The sequence below is a fragment of the Oreochromis aureus genome, linkage group 20, assembly GCF_013358895.1.
Source record: "Oreochromis aureus strain Israel breed Guangdong linkage group 20, ZZ_aureus, whole genome shotgun sequence".
NCBI classification, from domain to species: domain Eukaryota; kingdom Metazoa; phylum Chordata; class Actinopteri; order Cichliformes; family Cichlidae; genus Oreochromis; species Oreochromis aureus.
The window spans coordinates 6657123-6682574 of record NC_052961.1 but is presented as its reverse complement, the minus strand read 5'-3'; the positions used below and the strand labels follow the sequence as shown (position 1 = coordinate 6682574).

At 40.2% G+C, this 25452-nt stretch overlaps 2 protein-coding genes across 2 annotated transcripts in view; one reads left to right on the top strand and one right to left on the bottom strand.

Moving 5' to 3' along the window:
• Window positions 1-953: 953 nt before the first annotated feature.
• Window positions 954-16319, bottom strand: tspan31 (tetraspanin 31). Its single transcript, XM_031725727.2, has 6 exons — window positions 16119-16319; window positions 8718-8885; window positions 5876-5956; window positions 5616-5756; window positions 5168-5278; window positions 954-2676 (listed from the first exon to the last, which is right to left on the bottom strand). The coding sequence occupies exons 1-6, from the start codon at window positions 16179-16181 to the stop codon at window positions 2602-2604; spliced, it is 639 nt and encodes a 212-aa protein (XP_031581587.1). The 5' UTR covers window positions 16182-16319; the 3' UTR covers window positions 954-2601.
• Window positions 16320-21049: 4730 nt separating this feature from the next.
• agap2 (ArfGAP with GTPase domain, ankyrin repeat and PH domain 2) overlaps window positions 21050-25452 on the top strand; it is a 37371-nt gene continuing 32968 nt past the window's right edge. Inside the window, exon 1 of the mRNA XM_031725708.2 lies at window positions 21050-21404. Coding sequence (XP_031581568.1) covers window positions 21242-21404 — 163 coding nt within the window. The 5' untranslated portion in view covers window positions 21050-21241. The remainder of the gene's footprint in view (window positions 21405-25452) is intronic.

Here is a 25452-nt window from a genome sequence, read left to right as displayed (position 1 = left end):
GCTGCTATATTCAAAAGAAAATTTAACCCTAATTGTAGAAGGGCTGCCAAGAACTTAGTTCAAACATCATGCATTTATTAAACTTTAAAATTGTGCATTTTTACAAGGGATTCCTTTGAACTTAAAGTAACTGGAGAAAAATATTTTAAATAAGATTTTGTAGTTGTCCGACAGGTTGGCTCAGAATAGCCACTGTTTTTGACTGAAAAGTTCATTTCACATGGTACAGTCCTTATCAGCTGACACTTTGGTCACATCCCACCCAAAGTAGATCAGCTGAGACTGATATTCACAGACAGGCAGATGAACCATTAACAATCCTCCCACAGAATTATCTATGGAAACCCTTTACGTCTCATAAATACCTTTATTTTCCCCCTCCAGTATGAGCCAGTGGACAGACTGCTTCGCTGTCACAAGAACAGGAAATCTTTCATACCAATCTTTGATTTTAACAGTTAATTGGCCTTTAAAATGGTCATTTATTTGATCTTACTTATTACTTTAAAATGCTATAACAAATGGAACCACAAATATGTAATATAAAAAAAATTTATTGAATGTTAAATAGACCTTTACAAAGCAGTGAGAGCAGCACCGCTGTAAAACAGGTGTGTTGATTATTGGCAAGATGAAACAGCTTTTAGTTTTTATTTATTTTGATTGTCTTGTTTTAATAACTGCAGAGATATATTGGCTTTGGGTGCGTGACATTGCATTAGTGATTCAGATCACACTAATACCATTTTAGGAATGAATTTAGATAGGGATCTTATTTTGAAAATTGACCACTCCATTTCTATCTTTGACTTTGCCCTCATTTGCTTCACGTTACAGTCGGCTTGCTGTGGGGCGTCTGGTGGAATTGCAACCATCAGGTTGGCTGGCTTTATCAGAGCTAACATGGCCAGTGTGGACCCAGTCCTTCAAACAATGACTCAAAGAAAAACAGCTTCCAATTTGAGATTTTTATTATTTGGAAAAATTAAGTCTCAAAAATTCAACTAACATTTGAATAACAACTGCACACAAATTCAAACTGAGGTGTAATATATGGCATAATAATGCTTAACATCTGTCATAATGTTTTGCTTACGACGAGAACTCCAAAGCAGCAGTGAGGAATCCGTAATCATTAAAATCGACAGGTTCAAGTAAGACATGTAATTACAGCTCGTTAGTCCTTTAAGTTAAAAGCAATTCAAAAGAGAGGGGAAAATAGAAAAGTTTAAAGAGAGGCTGAGCAATTATTTATCAACAGGAAACGTTCCATATCGAGCAAAGCGATATCAAAACTACAACAAAACGGCTGTGCATCGTTAAACTTAAATAGATACGGAAAATATTTAACAAGCACATTTTACAAAGCATTTTAACACTGATGAAAAAAAAGAAGCTGATGGCAACAAACAAAACAGTAATTGCACCAAAGAATCACAAGTTTTAAAATATTTAAGAAAAAGAGAAAAGATGGCAACCAAAAGCACATTCTCACAATTAACACTATAAAAACCAAACTGGATTTTCAATAAACAGATTTGGCCAAATTCACTCGATTACTTCAAATTAAGAAAAGCACTTATTCATGTTTTATGTTTTTGAGATTTCTTCCAGTTATACAGAAGGTAACAAGATGTACCTTAATCCACTTGTCTACAACCAGAATCTACGCTAAGCGACGTCACTGTGCGACACTGAAGAAAATGTTAAATATAGGAAGAGGTGAGGATAATTCAGGCTTTCGGAGACTCCGAAACTGCAGGCAAACCTCATAGCAAGAGGTGGGAAACTACACAGCAAACCCATCAAGTACTTTCTGTGAACTACAGTATGCAAAGACTATGTACAACATCGAGGCTGCAGCCCGTCGGCATTTAGAAGTTAGTTGGCTCAGTTACAGTTCATAAATATTTGAACTTCAAAGACTAGCAACTACATTTCCTAAAATAAACTACCTAATCCAAATTCCTATTTTTTGTGAAAGAAAAAAAAAAATTACATACATTTTTAACCCTTTCAAAAACTACTTTACACCACATGTCCAGTATGTGCCTTCTCACCCACCTTGCTGACGTTCTCATCATGCTGGGACATGTTTGGATACACATCACATTACCAGGAGGAGTATATTTGTCGTTAAGAGGTGGCACTACATTAGAGGAAAAGTCAAGGTGCATACAAGTTTATCTGTTGGACACCGCACAGTCGTTGGGTTGGATTGTGGAACAAGATCAACAAAGAGGCTGTTGGTCTGTGCAGGCGTGAGAGGACGCATGCAGAGAAATCTTGGTGCAATCGGGAAATCTGGTACTCAAATCAAGGCTGAGTCGTGATACCGACAAGTACCACTTCTCATCCTTTCACACATAAGTATCCAGGTCTTCCAGCTTGCATTTCTGGACAGATTGTTGGAGTTTCTCAGTCTCTGGTGTACGTGTGTGCGTTTTGTTTTTCTCAGTGTTTTTTTTTCCCCAGGTGCTGCGTGCGCTCGTCCATTTGGTGTTGTGGTTGTTGTGGCTCTGTATTTATATGCCCGAGGGGTTATTCTGTGTGTACCAGTGTATCTGAAACTGCACCTACTGCGCCGTGATGTGAGACAGACTATAGGAAAGCACTTGGGTTTGCTCGTGGATCCTTCTGGTTTCTGTAGCGCACGGCAAGCCACACTCCCAGGATCTGTTAGCAGAGGATTTACATGTGAGAGAACAGCATTAAAAAGGCCCTTGGAAGTTAGTTTTCTCACCAAAGCTAGACCACAACTCACCACAAATGTGCTCATCATGTAACACAAAAAGGAAGGACAACAGTGAAGTGAAAATACTGGACAAACTGACAGCGTCATTTGCAACCAGTCTGTGCAGGAGGGAGTAAATGTGTAGCAATCATGAGTCATTTTTATTTTTTTTAAAAAAGTGAAGCTGTCTGTGAAACAGTCACAGCTTTTAATCTGTTAGTAGGGCGGCTGCAGCTCAGGTGGTAGAGCAAATAATCAGGAGGTCAGCAGTTCGATCCCCATCCCCCAAGTCCATCCTTGGCCAGGACACTGACACCTGAATTCCCCCTCATTCATTTACCAGAGTACTACACAAGGTGGTTAGGCACGCAGGGTGTATGAATGTGTGCTTAGCACCAGCTAATTTTTCCCTTTAGTGTTACTGATACTTTGTGGGTTTTTATTAATGTGTGCCTCTGATCACAGATAGCCAGCCTCATATGTACCAATTTGTGTCAAGCGCAGAAACAAAGTTATAGGAACAATTTTAGAAGGTGGCGGTATGTGCAGAGAGAAGAGGAATGTAAGTGAGTAGAAGTGAGAAGGAGACAGGTTTAGATGCAAGGAGGTAGCAAAGGTAGATGAATTTAAATACCTGGGATCAACCAGCTAAAGCAACAGACAGAGCATGTGAGAGGTGGAGTGGGTAGAGAGCAGTGTCAGGGGCGATTAATGACAGAAGGACTGAAAGGAATAAAAGAAAATGTATACAAGATGGCAGTGACTCCTGCTATGATGTATGGTTTGGAGATGATGGCACTGACAGAAGGACAGGAGGTTGAGCTGAAGATGTTCAGATTTGCACTGAGATATGTCTGTGAAGGTTCTCATTCATCCAGGTCATCGTAGTCAAAGGAGTTTGCAAAGAAAAGCGTCTGGACTTCTTTAAGTTGCTTGAAGACGTTTCACCTCTCATCCGAGAAGCTTCTTCAGTTCTAAGGTCAAATGGCCGAGAGTCCCAGATTTAAACCCAGTGGGAGTATCCCCCCAAGGAGGGACAAAGGACCCCCTGGTGATCCTCTAATCACATGCGCCAAGGTTTGAAAGCGGGTGTGGGACCTAATCAGCCAAGGTTTCGGGTGAGCTCATTGTGAAACCTGGCCCCACCTTGTCATGTGAATTCCTGAGGTCAGATGGCCCAGGATGTGAGTGGGCGTTAAGGCGTCTGGGGAGGGAACTCAAAACTGGATTATAGATGGCAGACAGTTGGTGTCGTAAACCAGGGGGTCCTTTGTCCCTCCTTGGGGGGGATACTCCCACTGGGTTTAAATCTGGGACTCTCGGCCATTTGACCTTAGAACTGAAGAAGCTTCTCGGATGAGAGGTGAAACGTCTTCATGCAACTTAAAGAAGTCCAGACGCTTTTCTTTGCAAACTCCTTTGACATTTGCACTGAGAGTTACCAGGATGGCCAGGATTAGAAATAAGCATATCAGAGGGACAGCTCAGGTTGCTGAGCAGTTTTACAGACAAAGCTAGAGATGCAAGGCTTAGATGGTTCGGACATGTGCATTTGTGAGATAGCTGATATAATGGTCTAAGGACGCCAAGTATGGAGCAGCCACAGCAGGAGAAAGACAGGTTAGAGAAGATTCATGGATGTAGCGAAGGAGGACATGCACAGGATCGATGAAGAAGATGTGAGGAATAGGGCTAGACGAAGGCAGAAAAAAAGTAGAAGTCTGACTCATTACGGTTTAGGCAATAAAATAACTTAAGGTTACACAATAAAACTACTCAGTTAACTTTCAAATACAGTGGTTGCTACTTTGTCCAAGGCTGTATTTATTGGTTTGCCACAATGACACGTCTCCCTGAAGAGTCTCATGAACATTCATGCTGCTCACTCTAATTACACTTATTACCACGCATTACTTAAAAACAGTCATGAAACACGATTATTTCATGGTTTGGCATGAGAGCCATCTGGTAAACCTTCAGCAGAGTCCAATAGAGTGGAGACTGTATAAAATGAATTTCAAGGACTGCATATTTATATGTGGTCAGGACATTGGTATCAACTCCAACACTATATAAATCATCTTTCTTCCAACAGAGCCCCAAAATGTTCAGTTTTCCACAGAGCACCAAGGAAATGAGAAAATAACAGTTCTGAAAGTAGGTCTTTAGAGCAGAATGAAAATATATACGTGTTATATTATGTCATCATGAAACAGCACATGGAATATGTGCTTAGACTCTTCATTAGTGAAAACGGTGAATTACACAGAAAAAAAAAAAAAACAAGCACATTCACCCACTACTTTTAGATACACTTGTTCATTAACCCAATCATCTAATCAGCCAATCACATGACAGTAAGTCAATACATTTAGGCACATAGGTGTTGTCAAGCCAACCTGATGAAATCCATTTAAAGGATCAGATACAAACCTCAGTGAAGCTGAAGAAGAGCCCAACGCCTCCGAGTATCTTCAGAGCCTCTGTGGCATGATCCAGCATCTTCGTTCCACAGAGCACACATCCACCTTCCTTCCCGCATGGCTAGAGTGAAAGACAAAGAAAGAGAAAGGCGTTCTGTCTTTTTGCACTATGACTCAACGGGTTGTCAGCTAAGCCAGTATTAGCTACCAAAATCTATTCTGAGAATAACAGTAAATGCCCTACTTTTTCCTAAAGGAAATGCTTATGTGATTTTTGCTTGAGGCTCATTGTGTAACTGGAAATACAGACAAAATCATTTATAGAGTGGGTAAAAACCAGGAATAAATTAGGGTTTATTTAGGCAACAACTGAAGTATGCACCTAAACCTTTCTAGTGGGTTTTTCCATGACTGTGTTTTTCTTTAGTTAATGAAAAAATGTGATATTTGAGGCTTACAGCAGGACACCTCTCCAAGTCCTTGTTAAACTGCTGCTGTGTGTCAGTGGTGTTGAAGAGCCCACAGCAGTTGAGTTGGGTCTCCAAGTCTTCCTTGGTCTTATTTTCCATCATTCCCCACGTAGAGTTCAGAAGTGTCTCCTGGAAAATGTAAACATGACAAATAAAAGCCAAAGGCATTAAATAATATACATTTTATTTGAATTCAGAAATACAAATATGTTTGCAAAGCTTTTGAAATAGACATTGTGTTGGTTCACCTGCTGCCCACGATTCATTGCCAAGCAGGAACATGAAACTCCAAATTGGAAGAGGAAGACAATGAAGAGAATGACCATGTACTGAGAAGCAGGGGTCAAAGAAACAACAGCAGCAACAAACTCCACATTTCAAACAACACAGAGTAATCATCTGTGAACTGGGAGGGATTTCAGCACTGATTTCTTAAACTGTATGTACAGGAAGTGCAGAATTATTAGGCAAGTTGTATTTTTGAGGAATAATTTTATTATTGAACAACAACCATGTTCTCAGTGAACCCAAAAAACACATTAATATCAAAGCTGAATGTTTTTGGAAGTAGTTTTAGTTTGTTTTAGTTTGAGCTATTTTAGGGGATATCTGTGTGTGCAGGTGACTATTACTGTGCATAATTATTAGGCAACTTAACAAAAACTAATATATACCCATTTCAATTATTTATTTTACCAGTGAAACCAATATAACATCTCCACATTCACAAATATACATTTCTGACATTCAAAAACAAAACAAAAACAAATCAGCGACCAATATAGCCACCTTTCTTTGCAAGGACACTCAAAAGCCTGCCATCCATGGATTCTGTCAGTGTTTTGATCTGTTCACCATCAACATTGCGTGCAGCAGCAACCACAGCCTCCCAGACACTGTTCAGAGAGGTGTACTGTTTTCCCTCCTTGTAAATCTCACATTTGATGATGGACCACAGGTTCTCAATGGGGTTCAGATCAGGTGAACAAGGAGGCCATGTCATTAGTTTTTCTTCTTTTATACCCTTTCTTGCCAGCCACGCTGTGGAGTACTTGGACGCGTGTGATGGAGCATTGTCCTGCATGAAAATCATGTTTTTCTTGAAGGATGCAGACTTCTTCCTGTACCACTGCTTGAAGAAGGTGTCTTCCAGAAACTGGCAGTAGGACTGGGAGTTGAGCTTGACTCCATCCTCAACCCGAAAAGGCCCCACAAGCTCATCTTTGATGATACCAGCCCAAACCAGTATTCCACCTCCACCGTGCTGGCGTCTGAGTCGGACTGGAGCTCTCTGCCCTTTACCAATCCAGCCACGGGCCCATCCATCTGGCCCATCAAGACTCACTCTCATTTCATCAGTCCATAAAACCTTAGAAAAATCAGTCTTGAGATATTTCTTGGCCCAGTCTTGACGTTTCAGCTTGTGTGTCTTGTTCAGTGGTGGTCGTCTTTCAGCCTTTCTTACCTTGGCCATGTCTCTGAGTATTGCACACCTTGTGCTTTTGGGCACTCCAGTGATGTTGCAGCTCTGAAATATGGCCAAACTGGTGGCAAGTGGCATCTTGGCAGCTGCACGCTTGACTTTTCTCAGTTCATGGGCAGTTATTTTGCGCCTTGGTTTTTCCACACGCTTCTTGCGACCCTGTTGACTATTTTGAATGAAACGCTTGATTGTTCGATGATCACGCTTCAGAAGCTTTGCAATTTTAAGACTGCTGCATCCCTCTGCAAGATATCTCACCATTTTTGACTTTTCTCAGCCTGTCAAGTCCTTCTTTTGACCCATTTTGCCAAAGGAAAGGAAGTTGCCTAATAATTATGCACACCTGATATAGGGTGTTGATGTCATTAGACCACACCCCTTCTCATTACAGAGATGCACATCACCTAATATGTTTAATTGGTAGTGGGCTTTCGAGCCTATACAGCTTGGAGTAAGACAACATGCATGAAGAGGATGATGTGGCCAAAATACTCATTTGCCTAACAATTCTGCACTCCCTGTAAAAGATGGATGTAGCCACTGTGACATCTTCCAGCGGTTTGTAAGATCCTGTTTTTGAAGCCGAGTATTTTTCCCATCTGCATCCTAGCTATGTGAAACCAGATCGGAGCATAGGATGGACATGACTGAGAAACATGGGTACACTGCATGCTCTTATGGCAGTGATTTATTAATTACACCGTAGCTCTGTTCCAACTTCAGAAATTGTACTTCATGCTGAATCAAATAAGACTTGGAACTGAAGCTCAAAGCCGAGCCCAAAAAAAAGCTGATCAGATTAAAAAGATCAGGGAAGTGTAGGGCCATTTTCCCATCGACTTTTATAAAACCATGCTGCCCATTAAGGCACTTCAGCACTGGCTTTACATTCCAGGCTTAGTTCTCCAAACTATCTTGCTGCCCAGAGATGAGCTGTGTCCACTGTTGGGAAGTTTGAGTCCTTTGCTCCTCAACACACAGCACCAGGAACCAGGTGAGGTAAAGATAAACTGCTACTCAGACTAACAGATGGTTTTACCTGAAGGCAGAAGAACTTGGGCCAAGAATTTGGGGTCTGTAATTCCAAATGAAGTTTCTATTTCCATAAACAATCCCAATCTGACACAACAAATAGTGGCATTAATGACCCACTCCAGGCTTAAAAATATACCCAGTGGCAAATATTTAGTTTTGTTTAACAGAGCCTAAGAGAAGATCATTTGCAGTTTTCCTTATGTCGTTTTGTTTTTTAAAATTCTGCTGCTTCTTTTTTAATGCCAATACCAAAACTCCAGGCAGAAGAATGAGTCACAGTAAACCTACATTAAGGCCCACTTATGCAGGAATAATAATAATTCTGTTGTACACTGTGATGCTGCCAGAAACTTTAAAAATACAGATTTTTGGTGATACCACCCAGCACCTACATTAACTACATCCAGCGTTAGGTCTGACAGGCACCGCAAACCTTGAGACAGTTCAAAAGTATGGAAGAGGACTGAATGTGACTAGGGAAGGACAAACATTTAAACCAAAAGATAAGTAATCTTTCCCAAATAACCCAGATCTACTGCAAACTAGTGCATCAACAAAGCTATGAAGGATACAAAGAAAAGCATGACTTGGTGGTGGTGCATGGCTCCGATCAGTCCTACAACCGCGATGAGCAGCAGGAAGACTCCCACCGCAATGACCCCTCCGATGATGTGGATGCTGGACACCAGACCGTAGCCCTTCCCCCATGCCGCGACTCCGATCAGCAGCAGCCCGACCAGCTGAAGGGAGCAAAGGGAAAGAGGTTAACCACAGTCAGCTGAGGCAGAGTGCATCAGATGGATCGCAGCTTATCACGAGGTCACAGCACTGTGGTTTGATTACTACAAACACAGCTCAGTCTGTGAACTCTAAAGCAGGACTCTTGTTTAAGTGTGAGAAAGAGGCCAACTAAAAAACAAGTTTAGTGGTAAATACCTCACACAGCTTGAGGACATGAAGCTGCTGGTCCAGGACAGTGTTTTATGTATTTAAAAATGTATTTTTAAATCATCTGTAACCAATTCCAAACACAGTTATATTTAAGAGCATTTTTTTAATTATTCTTTCACTTCAAAATTGCTGAAAAACAAAATCATCTATTTAAATTGAGCACAAGCTGGTCTGGTAAATGAACGTCTTCAGGGTTGAGCTGATATGTTTGCCGACTCTGACCCTATTGACTGATCTCTGCTTGGTCACATCATTTTTGTGACAGCGCATGAACTGCATGTCAAAGAGTTGAAAGACACGAAATCACTACATGATAAAATGTGACTTCTTTATTTTATGTGGAACAAACAGGGAAATTAAAACATCAAAAACTGAAGTCAACACTTCAACCTGCTCTTTCAGTTCAAAATACAAAAATATTGACTTACAATCATAAGAGCTTTACAAAACTAGCAAAAACTCACCACTAAAATGTTGCATGAGTGATATTTTGGCAAAGATTAAACTACAAATTAAATTAAAAAACAAACAAACAAAAAAAACAAAAAAAAAAACAGGGATGCTCAGATCTGATATTTGGATGGGATACAAGTCCAACGCGAACTCAAAAAGCTGGACTGAACGTCAGTGGTTGATCCATTTAGCCACACAACAGTGGGAAATACAAGTAGAGCTAATGTAACATAAAGGAAGCTAACAGCAAAGCAGCAGCAGTCTGCAGGCATTTCACATTGCGACACAAACAGATCTTCTTTGCATGTTGCAAAACTTTATATAATTGAAAACTGTGGTCAAAAGTCGATGCTTTGGCCTTCCCCTCTCACATTTACTTTTGCTCATTATATAATGTATTTCTGGTTGAATGCAAGTTAGCAACACTTGCTGGAAAGCTTTTATTGCACTTACAGTAACATAAAGCATTGTTGTGAACTCGATATTTCACTGCTGCCTCCTGTCAGCTCCAGACATGAAGCGCATACGTGTGTGTGTGTGTGTGTGTGTGTGTGTGTGTGTGTGTGTGTGTGTGTGTGTGTGTGTGTGTGTGTGTGTGTGTGTGTGTGTGAGTGGAGACTGTAAATAAATGCAGATAATGCCTGAATATACTTTTTTCTACTATACTCTATAAATAATCAGTTGCTTAAGGTTGTTGAAGGAGTCATTTATTCTTCATCCCTACATTTCCCTAGTTGGGAATGGGTCGTTGTCAGGTGACTGAGTATAACCATGATCAAGCTGCATATTTTTTTTCCCCTCTCAGGCTTCTTGAAAGGCGCTATACAAATCTGTTATCATTATTATTATTATTATTATTATTATAATAATATAGTTAAAGCAACGAGTCACTGTTTAAAGAAATTATGTGTTTTCCCATTGACTTAAACTTTTTGTACTTTTTTTTCCCCCCAATTAACGTGTTAATGTTTACCTTCTCTCTCTACTTACATCCATTTCAGAAGTAAATAATAATCATAGATCCTTCTGAAATTCTACACCATAACCTGACATGCACCTCAATAGAAACTCAAGTACAAGTCACATCGACGCAGCTTGGGACTATTTTGATTGATCTGTTCAGTTCCATCGAGTCTATCATCTATGCATTTCTGGCTTTTTCCCCACAGGTATTGAATTATCAAAGCCTCGATACAAGGATGTTAGCAAATTCCTGGATGGAGACAGCAGAATCCATCACAACATGGAAATGTACCAAGAATGAAGAAAAAAAAAATGCTAAGGGCGGCCGTAGCATTTTGTTTCTATTGTGGCTGCCATCACATATGAAAACATCATAAATGATACCCACTTACATAGGTTCTACAAAGATTCAGTGCAGACGTATAAATAAGCATCACAGGTATTAAAGGGTTGGTGTATTCATGCCACAGCTCGCTGACGCCTGTTCTGATTCGATCCCGATTAAAAAAAAAACAAAAAACACCGAACTCGTGACAGATGCGGTGACTCAGCCGTCAACAGGACTGGTGGCAACACGTTCCAAAGCTTTCTGACTGGGCGGGTCGTGTCACAAGTATTTCACTGGGCATTGAGTCGACAGGGACAGCGAGCTCTCTGTCCTGGTGTGGCTCACGGTGTGTCAGTAACAGCTAAGCAAACACCAGCTTTACTCCCGTTTTCACCAATGGCACACAGCACAGACGTTCAAGAGTTCAAAAGTTTATTTAGCCTTTTTTTTTGCTTGCTTTCTTGACTAGTTTATTGTTAGCTTTATTTATTTTTACACCTGGTAACCTCAGTTTTTTCATTTTTTAAAGTAACCTCTGCCTGCTGTCACTGGGCAAGGGGGAGGGTAGACCACAGACAGACAACCACATTCACACTTGCTACGCATCCTAACCTCAAAAACATGCCTTTGGACGTTGGGAGGAGCCAGAGTACCAGGAGCAAACCGACACAGCGAGAAGAAACTCAAAAACGACAGGTACCAGCTAGCCACTCGATTCAAACTAGGACCTTCTTACTCTGCGGCAACCATTATAACCACTAAAACCACCTAAAAATACTTTGGGTTACTTTCACTCATCATATTAGGTCAGAGAGACTGAATAGAAGGCAGAAGCTACTTCAAAGAAGGATAGCATTACGAAGCAGAGTGGGCTGCAGGTATTGATTATTTTAGTAATAGACTATTCTATCAACTACTCCTCTGAGTAGTGGGATAAGAAATACTTTAGCTTTACTCTAGATTTTCACTGTTTCACTGCAAGAAAAGTTTGCTTTACTTCACATCAAACAGGTGGCCAGATGAAGAACTCATGGCCGCCTTTTCCCAGGAATAGTTTTAATGGTGGTTAAGGGAAGAAGTGCAGCTGCTTTTGACCTTAGAAAAAACATTTTCTTTCACTCTACCTGAGTTCTCTGTCTTGGTAACGGCTCCACCTCTTTGCCGTGTGTAGACAGACTCTAGCGTAGGGCTGCACAATTAATCGTTAGAAAAATCGCGATCTCAATTCATACTTATGTGCGATCTCATTTTCAAATGACAACGATTTAACGTCTTGATGCATTCTCAATCATCCAGGAAAGTAAATCTCCAAAAGTTGATTCTGTTCATCTGGACGTAGCGTTTTGTGGGAGAAACGTTTCGTCACTCATCCAAGTGACTTCTTCAGTCTCAGCTGACTGCAGGTTTCCCCAAACCTTATAAACAGTACATTTGCATAATGACTGAAACCAGCCCACTGAAGGAACAATGGGCTGTGAGGTCAGTTCCTTAATCATAATTATGCAAATTCCCATGACCATTGATCAACAATCACTGACCAAAACCCACTGATCAAAGAACACTGATCAATGGCCATGAGTACCATTCACAGAGAGTTGGGGAATGGCTGCAATCACAGCATTGTAAGATGGCGAAAGATGTACCCTTAGGCCCCCTCCTCGATTCAGAGATCCTTCAGTGGGCTGGTTTCAGTCATTATGCAAATGTACTGTTTATAAGGTTTGGGGAAACCTGCAGTCAGCTGAGACTGAAGAAGTCACTTGGATGAGTGACGAAACGTTTCTCCCACGAAACGCTACGTCCAGATGAACAGATTCAACTTTTGGAGACAATGATTTAAAAATTTTTTTTTTTTTTTAAAGATGACGATTGTACCGCATTTGGATCCGGGACATAATCTGCATGAAAACAAGCGCTCACTCTTCCTGCTCAACAAATGACAAGGGCGGAGCCTTATACCACGTAATGCTGAAGCCAGCTGGCAGGGAAAAACCAACGGAGAGCACCTGAGAGATGACGAAGCTGTAAAGGCCAAGAAAGTGACAGGAGAAAATCCGTCCCGGTCAACCACCCAAACATCAATAACAGGAACCTTATACAGCGCTTCCCCATACCCGTCGAACTCCCGCAGGCACAAAGAAATTACGGAAGCTATCACTTATCACCTGGCTAAAGATATGGCTCCCATCAACACTGTCCAAAACGAGGGATTTAGGAAAATGATCAACACCCTAGACCAGGGGTGGGCAATCTCAGTCCACGAGGGCCGGTGTCCCTGCAGGTTTTAGATGTGTCCTCAAACCAACACAGCTGATTTAAATGGCTAAATTAGCTCCTCAACATGTCCTGAAGTTCTCCAGAGGCCTGGTAACGAACTAATCATGTGATTCAGGTGTGTTGACCCAGGGTGAGATCTAAAACCTGCAGGGACACCGGCCCTCGTGGACTGAGATTGCCCACCCCTGCCTTAGACAAACGCTACACAGTGCCGTCCCGCAACTATTTTTCAAATGTTGCACTACCTGCTCTATACACGCAGTGTCGAGCAACGGTGGAGACGGAATTACAAGCAGTACAACATTTTGCGGCAACGACAAAATGTGAGACATTTATTGTTTTTATGTTCAGTCTCAACTGTTACGAAGTTGATGTGCAGTTAATAAGTGCAATAAATATTTATACTGGAAAAGGAAATCGTGAGAGAATCGTGATCTCAACTCTAAGCAAAAAAAAAAAAAAAAAAATCGTGATTCTCATTTTATGCAAAATCGTGCAGCCCTACTCTAGCGTCACGTCAAACTATGACTTCATCGACTTAATTGCTGCTGTTGTGTTATCAGCCCTTTTTGTTGAGAAAACTGAGGGCTGCTTGGGCTTAATGTTGTAATACAATATTATCATGCGTTCTCCTGAACGTGCCCACGCTCAGATGGTGAATTGAAGTTGTGCATTAAACAAAGCATTGAAGCAAAAATTTGCATTTTATTTTCACTGGGTTTATCCAAGTTACTTAAATTGTGGCAGCCCTGCACCAGGTCTCCCCCTATGAGGCAAAATTAGTCTACTGCAAATACATTTTCTGATCAACTTAATTTTCTTAAAATATTTGATCAATTTTCATTATTTCACTTTACCAATAAATAACAATTTAGTAAATTTATATTTGTGGATGCATATTTTGTGACATGAATTACAAAGTAGGAAATCCATTTAGGCTGAACTTGATGTTTTCTTGTACATAAAGGATGATTTACATTCTCCTCACAGTGAGGAAGACAGATTATTAAATTTAACACTGGAATCAGTTCAGTACTCCATATTAGCGGACACCCAAAGCAGAGACATCAAACTGAAACTGGAAACTGCTAGATTGTGTAATCAATAGGGATGTACCAGAGTGACTGGAACAACAGAAACAACATCCTGCTTAAACCTACAGAGTTTTTGTACTGTTTCAGTACTGTGCAAAAGTCTTGAACCAACCTTCTTTGCATTTTGCTAGTAAAATAGGATTTAGGTACAGAGATTTATTGAAACATGTGCAAACATACATATTAATATAGAACATGAGGCCAATAAAAATAACAGAGTTTGTGCTCTGTCAATATTTGCTATGACCACCTTTATTCTACAGCACAGAACTCAGGCAAGCTTAATGCAATTTGTTTAAGTAATCTTCAGGAAAAGTTCTCCAGGATTCTTAAAGGGCACTGAAAACTTTTGTTTGGCTGTTGGCTGGCTTTTGTCATGTTCTGTGCCAAGATGATCCCACACTGAACCAGTAATGTTTAGGTCTTGGTTCTGGGGAGGCCAATCATTGGCAGCATGTCTGGTATCAGTGTTATGATGAAAAAGTTTTTGCCAATCAGACTCTTTCCAGACGGTACTGCCTGGTGGATCAAACTGACAGTACTTTTCTGAGTTCACATTTCCATCAGTTTTGATGAGATCTCCTACAGCACTGACTGACATGCAGCTCTAAACCATGACAGACCCTCCATCGTGTTTTCCCTCACCTTAACTTTTCCGTACATATTGATGATTGATTTAACTAAAACTTTCAAATCTGAATTCAATCCATAAAACCTGTTGCCACTGATGTTTTTTAGTCCAGTTTTTGTTTAATGTGGCATATCACAGTCTTTTCTCTCCATTCCTAGTCCTTAGGAATGGCTTCTTGGTAGTAGATTGATCAAATGAAGGGTCAGATGCAGCTCTCAAGTGGTGTGTCATGTCTTTGCTGAAATTTTCTTGTTTTATTTCTAAAGAAAATTGATTTTAAAATACTGATCATCTGCTGCAGTGTCCTCCACTTCCCTTAAATTTTCCTTAAGGAGACACTGCACACCATGCTGAGACGTGCCAAGTTTTCAGCCAACAGCTCTCTGGGAATCAGCTTTTTTGGGGGGGAAAATACTAAAATGCTTTGTGCCTCTAACACCATGGTACATTTGGCATTTACTAGCAGAACGTGTGCTTAAAGACGCACTTTAAAATTGGCTCTTAGCCAAGGTGTCTTACGTGTAGACGACAAAGACTGATCCTTTCAGGTTTATGCTTTAATAAATCATAGGTTTGTGTTAAGTGGCTAAACAGACACTACTGTATAGTAATCAGAAAGCAAATCAACATAGCGTATTATGCAAACAGAGCAAATTTCAGCCTGACAACGACCAGTCAAGTCTTATCTCTGGTGTTCTTCACATTTATAGTCTTTGAATGTAAGAAATGTAGCATTTTCCCAGAAGTGGTGATCTGGACTTTGTCAGTGCAGGAAGTATGCGTTTGCTGATTTTCTGATAAGAGTTTATGCTAGCTGAACTGAAGACAACATGTTGACCATCACCACTCACATGACTGACACAAAGGACAAAGGCAGACGCGCGAGCTGATTATATTCTCCTAGCACACACCCAGGTGACCGACAGCAGAGCTCGTGAAGACAATAACCAGCTGAAACGTATTAGTTTCACATTTTAGGTCAGCTGGCCTCGCAGCTAACGGGATCTTTCATACGCATAATGGCGATAGCTAACAAGCTAGCCGCTACTTCTACTCAGCTAACCTACGCTACATCACATTACCATCGTGCTATGGTAATATCAGAATATTTTACATACCAATAACCATCTGTAGAATGAACAAAGAGGCATGCCAAACAAAACGTTAAAACAGGTCAGTACATTTCTTCGCCAGCGTTTCGCTTCTTCATTCACAAGCTAGTTAGCTACAAGCTAATGTAACCAGCTGAGACTTAGCATCCATGTTACATACTCACCATGTAAACCACATTCAGGGAGCACAGGGCGTTTTTGGAACAGGTGAACCCGCCGCACACCATCTTCGAAACACTTTCTCCAGCTAAGCGAACAAATACAAATAACCTGAACTAATATCCCTGCTATCTAGCTCTGAGAAACAGCTGCGCTGATTACTGGGAACAAACAGCACAGAGGGCGGATGACGATGGTGCGTGACGTCAGGGCAGCGACTCACGTCATCGTCTAAAGATGAATAACCATTTTTTTTGCTTCCTCCTAAACGCCAAATACATGCATGGGGTTAACTGCTGACTCTAAACTGACCACAAGCGTGAGCGTGAATGGTTTCCTGACAAGGGTGACCACTGACCCGGTGATTCCCCCCACCCCACGAACTGAATAAGCAGATTGGACTTTATTTATAATCATGTCAGGGAATTTTTAAAATAGTATGCTTCTGTTAAAAATAAACCAAATAAAAAAAATTTCACAGTATACTGAAGCCCTGACAAGAAAATACAAAAAAAAAGAAAAAAAAGAAAGAAAACTTTTATTTACCCTACTGGAGAGAAATGTGAATACATCACCTGCAAAATGTTGCTGGTGATTTATTTATTTCCCTAGAATGCAGTTACAGTAACTCAGTGTTTTTCAGAGAGCAATATCTCTGAAAAACACTTTGTCAGGAAAAAACATTTGTTACTGCATTATCATTATATATGTATCTCTCTCTCTCTCTCTCTCCATATATACATATATATATATATGGTTATTTTTTAAAAGGAAACAAAGCAAATACATTAAAGAAAATGATTGTAAATGAACAACAACAGGCTTGTTAATACGTCAGGGATGCATGTGTGTGATAGTGCATGACAAAGGGAAACACAGATATGTTCAGTTCTGCTGGATAAGCCTGCCTGACTAAAAAAATAAAAATCCCCCACAGTGTTTAAAAGACACGGTTTTGATACATCAGCTTAAAGCAGTAGGTCACAACCCTTTGGTGCGTGTGATGCTTTTGAATGGAGAAACAGTGCTGTTGTGACCTCACGTCACTGACCTTAATGTAGATGGGTAACTTTTCCCTCCGAGGCAGCTTCATTTTTAGGTGCCTCAGGAGGTTGATGTATTCAGCAGATCAAAAGCAGCAGTGTGAGAAAAGTCATTAATTATTTTTATTATTAATACACCTCCTACAGCTGACATTAGCTGATGTAAGTACGATCAGACTAATAGGAATCATCAATTAACATGATGACACTGATTTTGAGCTTGTAAACTAAGCTATAGTTATCCTTGTTGAATATTATTGCTTTTTTCTCCTTGACAACATTATACAGGTATTTAGGCATATATAGATAAATGGATAACACAGCTACTGGTGTCATAAGCCAGTGGTCCTAGTGCATCTCCCAAGCTAGGTTAAGTTGGGAGGAGGGGCATTTGGTGTAAAATATTTCCTAAATCAAATATGTGAAAAAGGTTCCACACCAGATGGGTCAAGCCTGGGTTAATAGCAACCACCATTGCTGGTGTTGACTGGAGCAAGACACAGGTAGAAACTATGCTACTGAAGCCAGAGGAGGATGAGGAGGAGAGAGGGAAGGTGTGTTCAGAAGCAAAGAGAGAGGGAAAGGTAGGCATGTGGGTCTGAGAGGAGGGTTTTCAATGTCTGGACTGCAACAGAAAAGGGAAAATATGTATGTGCTGCTTGCGCAGGAGATCAGGTGGAAGGGAAACAAGGCCACAAGCATCGCCAGTGGATCCAAACTGTATTAACATTGTGTAGATAGGAAGTGAAATGAAACAGGGGTAATCTTAAGTATGTGAAGATTTTCGTTGGGAGTTACAAAGAGGGACAGGATTAGAAATGAGTACATCAGACAAACTTTCAGTTTGATCAGTTTGGAGACAAAATTTGAAGAAGGAAGAAAATTTGAAGCAGTAAATGCCAGGCAGGAGAAAAATAGGAAAGCCTCAGAGAAGATTCATGGATGAAGTGAATGAGGATGTGCAGAGGGTTGGTGTGACAAAGGAAGATAGGGGAGGTATAAAGATAATCCATTGTGAACGACCATCAAAAACAATAAGGAGGAGATGATTTCCAGTTAATACTTATACTACACTTTATTCAGTAAGACTGAAAACCAGCAACTGAACCAATGGATCAATCAATACGGCGTTTACTCAGGTTACAACTCAAGTGAGCCAAGAGCCACTTTTCGATGGACTTCCATATAATCAGACTTCTTTTTGGAGCAAGTGTTGCCCCCTGTTGACCATTAGAAAGACTACAGGATTAAAGCATTTCGGCACTGGCTTCTTTTCTAAAGAAGCAAGATTCACTTTTTATATAAAAAGCTATCTAACGGTGTCTTGGCGTGTTTCTTTTTATTGTGATCTGCTATTCCACTTTAGTACATTTGTAAATCTGTGCTATGACAATAAAACTAAATCTGAAATAGGTTGAGTAACAATGTCCCTAAAAGTAAAGGTAAAAAAAAGTACAGAAAACTTACTCTGTCCTCTGGGTGTGGCCAGAGATTTTCCATAAATGAGATAATTGTTGATGGACTTTTGTCTTAAAGTAAGATAACTCACACGGCATACGCAGCAGGATGTTGCCTCTGTAATTACAGTCTAACTTTGACTTTTATCTTATCAAGTAAAAATATTATATAGGCTGAAAAGATCACTTGTGAAGGTCCAGTACACTTACATAATGTGAGCAAACTCTGTAATAATGATAGTCCCAAAGATATTTTGATAATTAATATCAGTTCAATTTTATTTATTCAGGCACTTTATATTATAAGGTGAAGATGCTAAACATTATAGCTAGAAACTCAAAAATCCATTGATCCAAAATGACAGTGGGGTTAAAAAAAGATTTTCTTTTAGCTGGAAGAGAACTCCAGGAGGACCAGGCTCTGGAGGGGAAGCCATCCATGACAGGCTGGGGGATTAAGAGAAAGAGAAGACAAAAAAGAAGAGCATAAAAACAGACGTATGACAAACAGAACTTAACACAAACCACAGGAGACGGTAGACAAACAGACCTCCTGCCTCCATAAACAGGCAATTAGAAGGTACAACTGCCCCATGATGATATGACCAACATAGTGATACACAAGATTCACAAGTCTGTGAGGAAGCTAACAGTTTGGTCCTGACTGTAATAATGTTTTAGTTTATGGGGTTGCAGGGGTAAAAAACACTGTGAGGCCTGTGAGGACGAGTCTGTTTTTAAAAACATAAAAATATTTTCAATCAATAGATGGTACAAAAGCTTTCTGTGTCTATTAATATATCAATATATATATATAGGAATGCATATAATCTGGATATAAGCTGTGAGTAATATGAATGGATATAGATATACTGACAGTAATGTGCAAGGAGGGCACACTGTTCCCTTTATTGCACCTGCTAAAGCTATTTTCTGCCCATGATACCACGATTTTGAAGAGGGGGGACGTTCCAGGATGCCCCGACTTTGGCACATCCCCTTAGGGTAAATCATTGCATTACATGGTCAAGTAGTCTGAGCCAATAGGAATGGTTAAGAAACACCTGTTGGCTGACCACTGGAAATAACTGATCTTAAGTTCAAACACACACCTTCCTCTCATAGGTTTCAAAATGTGTACTTGCCCCGCCCATTTCTCCCTCCCTCTTTTCCTATTTGTAATCCTCTCTCATAGCAGAATCTCTCGGCCCTGGGGAGCCACTACAGAGCTTCACAGATCATTTGTTCTTATTTAGTGTGGTGATCCTGGCAGTGGTTAGTACTGTTGAATCAAAGTAAGAATTTCCTGGGTTTGACTCCACCGGCCGGCCGGGAACTTTCTGTGTAGAATTTGCATGTTCTCTGCATGCTTGCAAGTGTTGTCACAAGATATGTATAAGTTAGGTTAACTGGCATTTCTCTATAGGTGTGAATGTTTCCAGTCTATTTCCTGTCTCAGTACCCTCCCAGGTTGTACCCTGCCTTTCACACTACGACAGCTGGAATAGGCTCCAGCCTCCTCAAAACCCTGAATTTGATAAATTCAAGAAAATTGATAAATAAAAAGTTTTAAGCCAAAAAGTAGAGAGGGTAAGCCTAAAGTGGGAGCTGGTTCTACAGGAGAGGGGTCTGACAGGTGAAGACGCTGCCTCCCATTCTGCTTTTCAAAGCTTCAGAAAGTGAAAGTAAGCCTGCACCCTGACAGCAAAGTGCTCTTTTGTGATAATATAATGCTATGAGACATGATGGGCACGATGATTCAGGACTTTGTACGTGAGAAGAAGGATTTTAAATTCAATTCCGACCTTAACAAGGAGCCAGTGAAGAGAAGCTAATAAGAGAGAAATATGATCCCTCTTTCTGGTCCCTGTTCTCTCTCTGCAGCATTTTGGATCCACTGAAGGCTTTTCAGGGAGCTTTTAGGGTGTCCTGTTAATAAAGCCTGTAAGTAACAAATGCATGGTACAGTTTTTCTGTTTTTCATTGCTCTCCAATTAGAGAATAGTACAAATACTGTATGCACCAAACAACAACATCAGTGCTACAAAGCTGCTGCAAAGATTGGGCAAAAATCTGGTTATGGTGAGATCCTGTGCACGTGACCAGCATGTCTGACAGCAGTGGATATTTGCTCAGATGCCAGCCAGTCTGCAAAACAGTGACATATTTAACTATTAAAACACAGAGTCCTCTAATGTAGGTTCAATATGTGACTAACACAAACTGTGATAGTAAACTGTGTCTCAGATTATCATGCTTTATGATATACTTTCTTTGGTGGTAACAGTTAGGGTGTTATGTGAGTTACAAGCTTCAGACGCCTTTTCTGTCGTGTGAAATGACAGCACTCAGAGCCGCCTCACAGTGAAGATTTGAAATAAGGAAGTGAATTCAGTTCAGTTCAAACCTGCAGAGGAAACTGAGACGCGCATTGTCGTGATCCGACTTTGTGGTCTAGAAAGACAGAGCGAGAGAGAGCGAGTGAAAGAGAGACACCCCGAGCCGCCTTTGCTTCTTGTTTCTGCTGCATCTGTGTGTCTGGAGCTCTTCTTGTGGAACAAACAGCCAGGAGTTCAAATGGGCTGAAGCAGCTGTTTGCTTCACTTTACCACCGATCCATGTGTCAGGATGACCAGCAACAGCAAAACGGTGAACTCCGCTGCAATAAAAGCAGAGATCAAGAGGCATGATTCCCTCCAGACTGCAATCAACAGACTGGCCAAGCAGTTTGAAAGGGTGGGGGATCAACAGCTGCGCTCGGGCCTTAAAGTTTACCTCCACAGTATTCAAGGTAAGTTCCTCTTTCTTAAGCTTGGCTGCTCTTTGTGATTGACCTTTACCTGTAAACTGCCAAAGCTGTTGTCACAATAACAGGATATTCATTTTAGTGTTATTCTTGGCGTGTTAACATGGCAAAACAACTTACAAGTGATAAGTTTCTCTTCCTTTTATAAGTTTTAATGCTATGGTGGGTGAGAACAAGACAGTGTAGGTGATTTATATCTTAACCTTCACTTCCTGTGTCAGTCGGTGTGGCTCTTCGGTGAAAAAGAGGCTCATTTCCATGATCGTTTTACTCTGAGGGAAAAAAATTCACCACCTTGCTGCTGGTGTGTACTGGCATTTATTTATCAGCCAGGCTCTGGACATGAGCAACCAATGGCGACACCTCCTCAGCAGCCATCGCCATGGCAGCAGCATAAAACCTGCTGTGCGGCCTACTTCCTTTCTGCCAATCTGCAACTGCCCTCAAAGCCACTTCCTTTCAAATAAACAGGGCCTTACATGTAACGCTGATCAGTTTTACGTCATTTCCTCATGCTACTTCCCACCTTTTCTCGTTAATGTGACACGAGTTACTGTTGATCTACCTGTGATTTTGTTTTTAGATTTCTGTGGAAAGGTAGTGCACAGTAAGTGACATGTAAAAGTAGGGGAAGTACTAAAATTGTATGTTTAAGTTAAAGGAACAAGAGCACAAAAAAGCTTTGCGTGGAAAGGCCCCGGCTTTACAATTTGATGTTACATTGTCAGTTCAGTTCACTTCAGTTTTTATGTGTATAGTGCCAATTCACAACAACAGTGCTCAATAAATTCTTAAAGCACATTTAAGTATGCCAATTAATTGTACTCACCATATCAAGTGTTGCAAAGTAGGGCAAGGTCAATTTAGTGCATGGCAAACACACAGCTCATCTTAATCTCAGCTAGCCTAACCACTGCATATTTAAGAAAAAGCAATCAGAAACCAAACACGTTCATGTGTTTCCATTTCCTTTCATGTAAAGAAGTAAATCCTAAAGAAGAAGGTTAAATTTAATTAACCACACATTTATAAAACTGATGATTAGGAGCCTCAGACATCTTAAGCAAAAAGTTTGACTTAACGTAGAAGTTAAGTCAGCCTGCTCTTGCTATATGTGACTCTTTAAAGGCACAACACCTTCACATCTAGAGTATTTTGTAATTAGTTAAGATTCAGAGAACTTGCTAAGATGCTTTCCACTGATTTCCGTTTCTGTTTAACACTATTGGCGTCACCACAACAGGAGTAGTAATGCAATTTCCTGAAACATTTGAATGATAAATTACTTTTCTGCAATTCCCACACTTTGGTGTTACTTTCAGCCCCACCTCAGTACCTACTACGCATAAGACCACCATTTAGGTTAACGGTTATTTTTCAAGCAGTGTAATTGGCCGATGACCGGTCCACTGTGTACCCTGTTTCTCACTACCTGTGAATTGATGGACTCTCAAAGCTTTGATCACTGAGTCATTGCTTCTGTGCGACTGAGAAAAACACATCAAACACTTTCAGTTAGTCCTCTGTTCAGATGACGTTGGTTTATGTTGGCAATTGAGTAAAACAGGTTTTAAAAGAAAAAGAGGAAACAACTTTAGTTCTAGTTTTGGCCAGTCAATATAATTTTAGAAGTATAACAAACATGAAGAGGCTTGATATATAGTTTGGGTCTCATATTTTCACTGAGCATAGTTTTAATTTTAATACCAATTCTTTTTAGATCTTCCCCTGATGAACCGCAAACTCACACTGAATAAACATAAAATCAAACTAAACATCTATGGACTAAACAAGAGGAACTCAACACTCCTCGGAAATGGACTGAATCGAAAACAAAAGTGGAAAAATGAACTAATGAGAAATTTACCGTTAACTTGCAGTGTGGTGAACTGTTTAGTCTGCTGTGACAGCTACAGGAGTTTCAACATGAAAGGAAACGCTCACATGGTGTCATCCTGTGCAGCTGTGGATGAATGAAATGTGCAGTAGTATGCGAGTAGTATCAGTCTCTCTTTGCTGCCCACGGGCCCACAGACCGACTGTGAGAGGCAATGCTTTAAAGGATATTCTGATATTAAACAACGTACACAGTTTAGTTCACTGACCTCTTTTTATAAGGCCGTGTATCTGCCAACTGCAGATGTCTGCAAGCTGCTAACAGATCCATCCATAGCCCGTACTTAAAGATGGACAACAGCTCACCATTAAAATAGGAATGGCTGAGACTATGCTTGCATAGAGACCAGGGGTGTGGATTTAATGCATCTAGTTCCCGAGCACAAACCCTCTCAAATGCTGGGCTGGTTTTCAAAAGAAATATATAGATATATATATATATATATATATATATATATATATATATATTGGTAACTGATGGGTGTCTAGCCACCTACTTCCCCCCCATGAACTGACCTTGTTATTTTGAAATAGCATTAACTTACTAATTAACAGATCCAGGCTTTAAGGTTAGAGTAAGCTTTATGTCTGAGTATGAATTCTAAGCATCTATATTTTTCTTTAGCTTTCATCATCATTAAGTATTAAAGCCAATCCCAATTAATTTTGTCCATTAGATTTAAACCAAAATTATCGTTTAATTTAGCCTACAAAAATTTTATCTTCTAATTTTTTGCTGCAAAATTAAGCTTGAAAAGTAAAAAAAAAAAAGTATATATACATATCTGTTTTGATTTTTTTTAAATAAGAATTAAGATTTTCAGTTAAGTGAAAATAAAAATGTTTAATTCCTTTATTGTAAATCGCTAGTCAAGGCCTATCTGCAGTACCTTCATGGTCCACAAGGGGGTCAGTGAATGCACTTTGGGATTAACTGACCTATGAATTCAACCACCCTCTCAAGTCAATCATAGCTATCATTTGCTAACCTTGGTCATCACCTCAGAGTTGAGAGAAGTTTAACTCTTTTTCGTGCCGTTGCTTCAAGTTTCAGAATTTTGCTAGCATTACTTTGGTCACTGTTCTTATCTTTCTCATGATTAAAGCTAAACTAAGCAGAAATCTAGAAAAGGCCAAAATACAAATCCAAGCAGCTCTCCTCCTCCTTTTTCTTCATGCATCTCCTCCGAGAAAAGCAGAGTCCTGTCCAGGTGCGTCACAATAAATAAAAGGTTCGTCTCTTAATTTTGTTTCATGTAGGATTGAAACTCCACCCTTTCAGGTGAAAGACCTTTGCTTAATCCACTGTATCAACACAACACAACCAGATAGATTTTCTGATGCCTGAAAACAGATCCAAGAGGAGGTGCAGTCGGGTTAGACTACATTATTATCATTTTTTCGCTCCAATAGAAAAGAAAAAATCACAACCACTGCTTTATTCAGAGCAAATCTCAATTATGCACACTTTTTTATTTTCTGTAAAATAACTCATCTAAAACAATTGGATCTTTGTTCACTTTAAAATTATGGAAAAACTTGGGGAAAATGCATTTGAGCAACATGGCGTGTCATTTCGCCCATTTAAGTGAAACACAGCTGTTAACTTTTTGTTTGTTTGTCACGTAACAGCTCAACAAGATGTGCAAAGACCATTAATCCCAGTGTTTTTAGGTGATTTCCATTGTAGTTTGGGTCGCTGATGATGAGCTAACCATCATCGTTTGAAGTTAGTCCTTCTGAATCTTTGTACTCAGGTGATGAAAAATAGACACTTTGACAAACACACACTGAAAATTATATAAGTTTGTGTTTCCAAAAATCTATTTTGTTCTCCTAACATAATGGGTAAGGGTATAGGGTTGCTGGGATACTGTGACCTAACAGGGTTACATGTTAGCCTGTTGCTCTGCTCGTCTGTGAACTGAAGGTCATAGGCTCCCTGATGGATTCTCTTGAGCTTTGAGGTCTTTTTAGGGCCTGGCAGATCTTGACACACTCTCAGAGGCATCCCCTACCACTAAAAACATTCAGCTGAATTTTTTGTGTAATTAGGCTGCTGGAGTGTTGGCGCTGTAGTGAGGATCAAAGTCAGCGTATCCTCGGCGGGGGCCTGGATCTGTGAGTGTGAGAGTTC

Coding starts and splice junctions, on each gene's coding strand:
- tspan31 (XM_031725727.2), bottom strand. CDS start 16,181: ATGGTGTGCGGCGGGTTCACCTGTTCCAAAAACGCCCTGTGCTCCCTG. Junction 5,957..8,717: donor ACCAAGTCATGCTTTTCTTT/GTATCCTTCATA, acceptor CCTGCTTCTCAG/TACATGGTCATTCTCTTCAT. Junction 5,757..5,875: donor CAATGAATCGTGGGCAGCAG/GTGAACCAACAC, acceptor TACATTTTCCAG/GAGACACTTCTGAACTCTAC.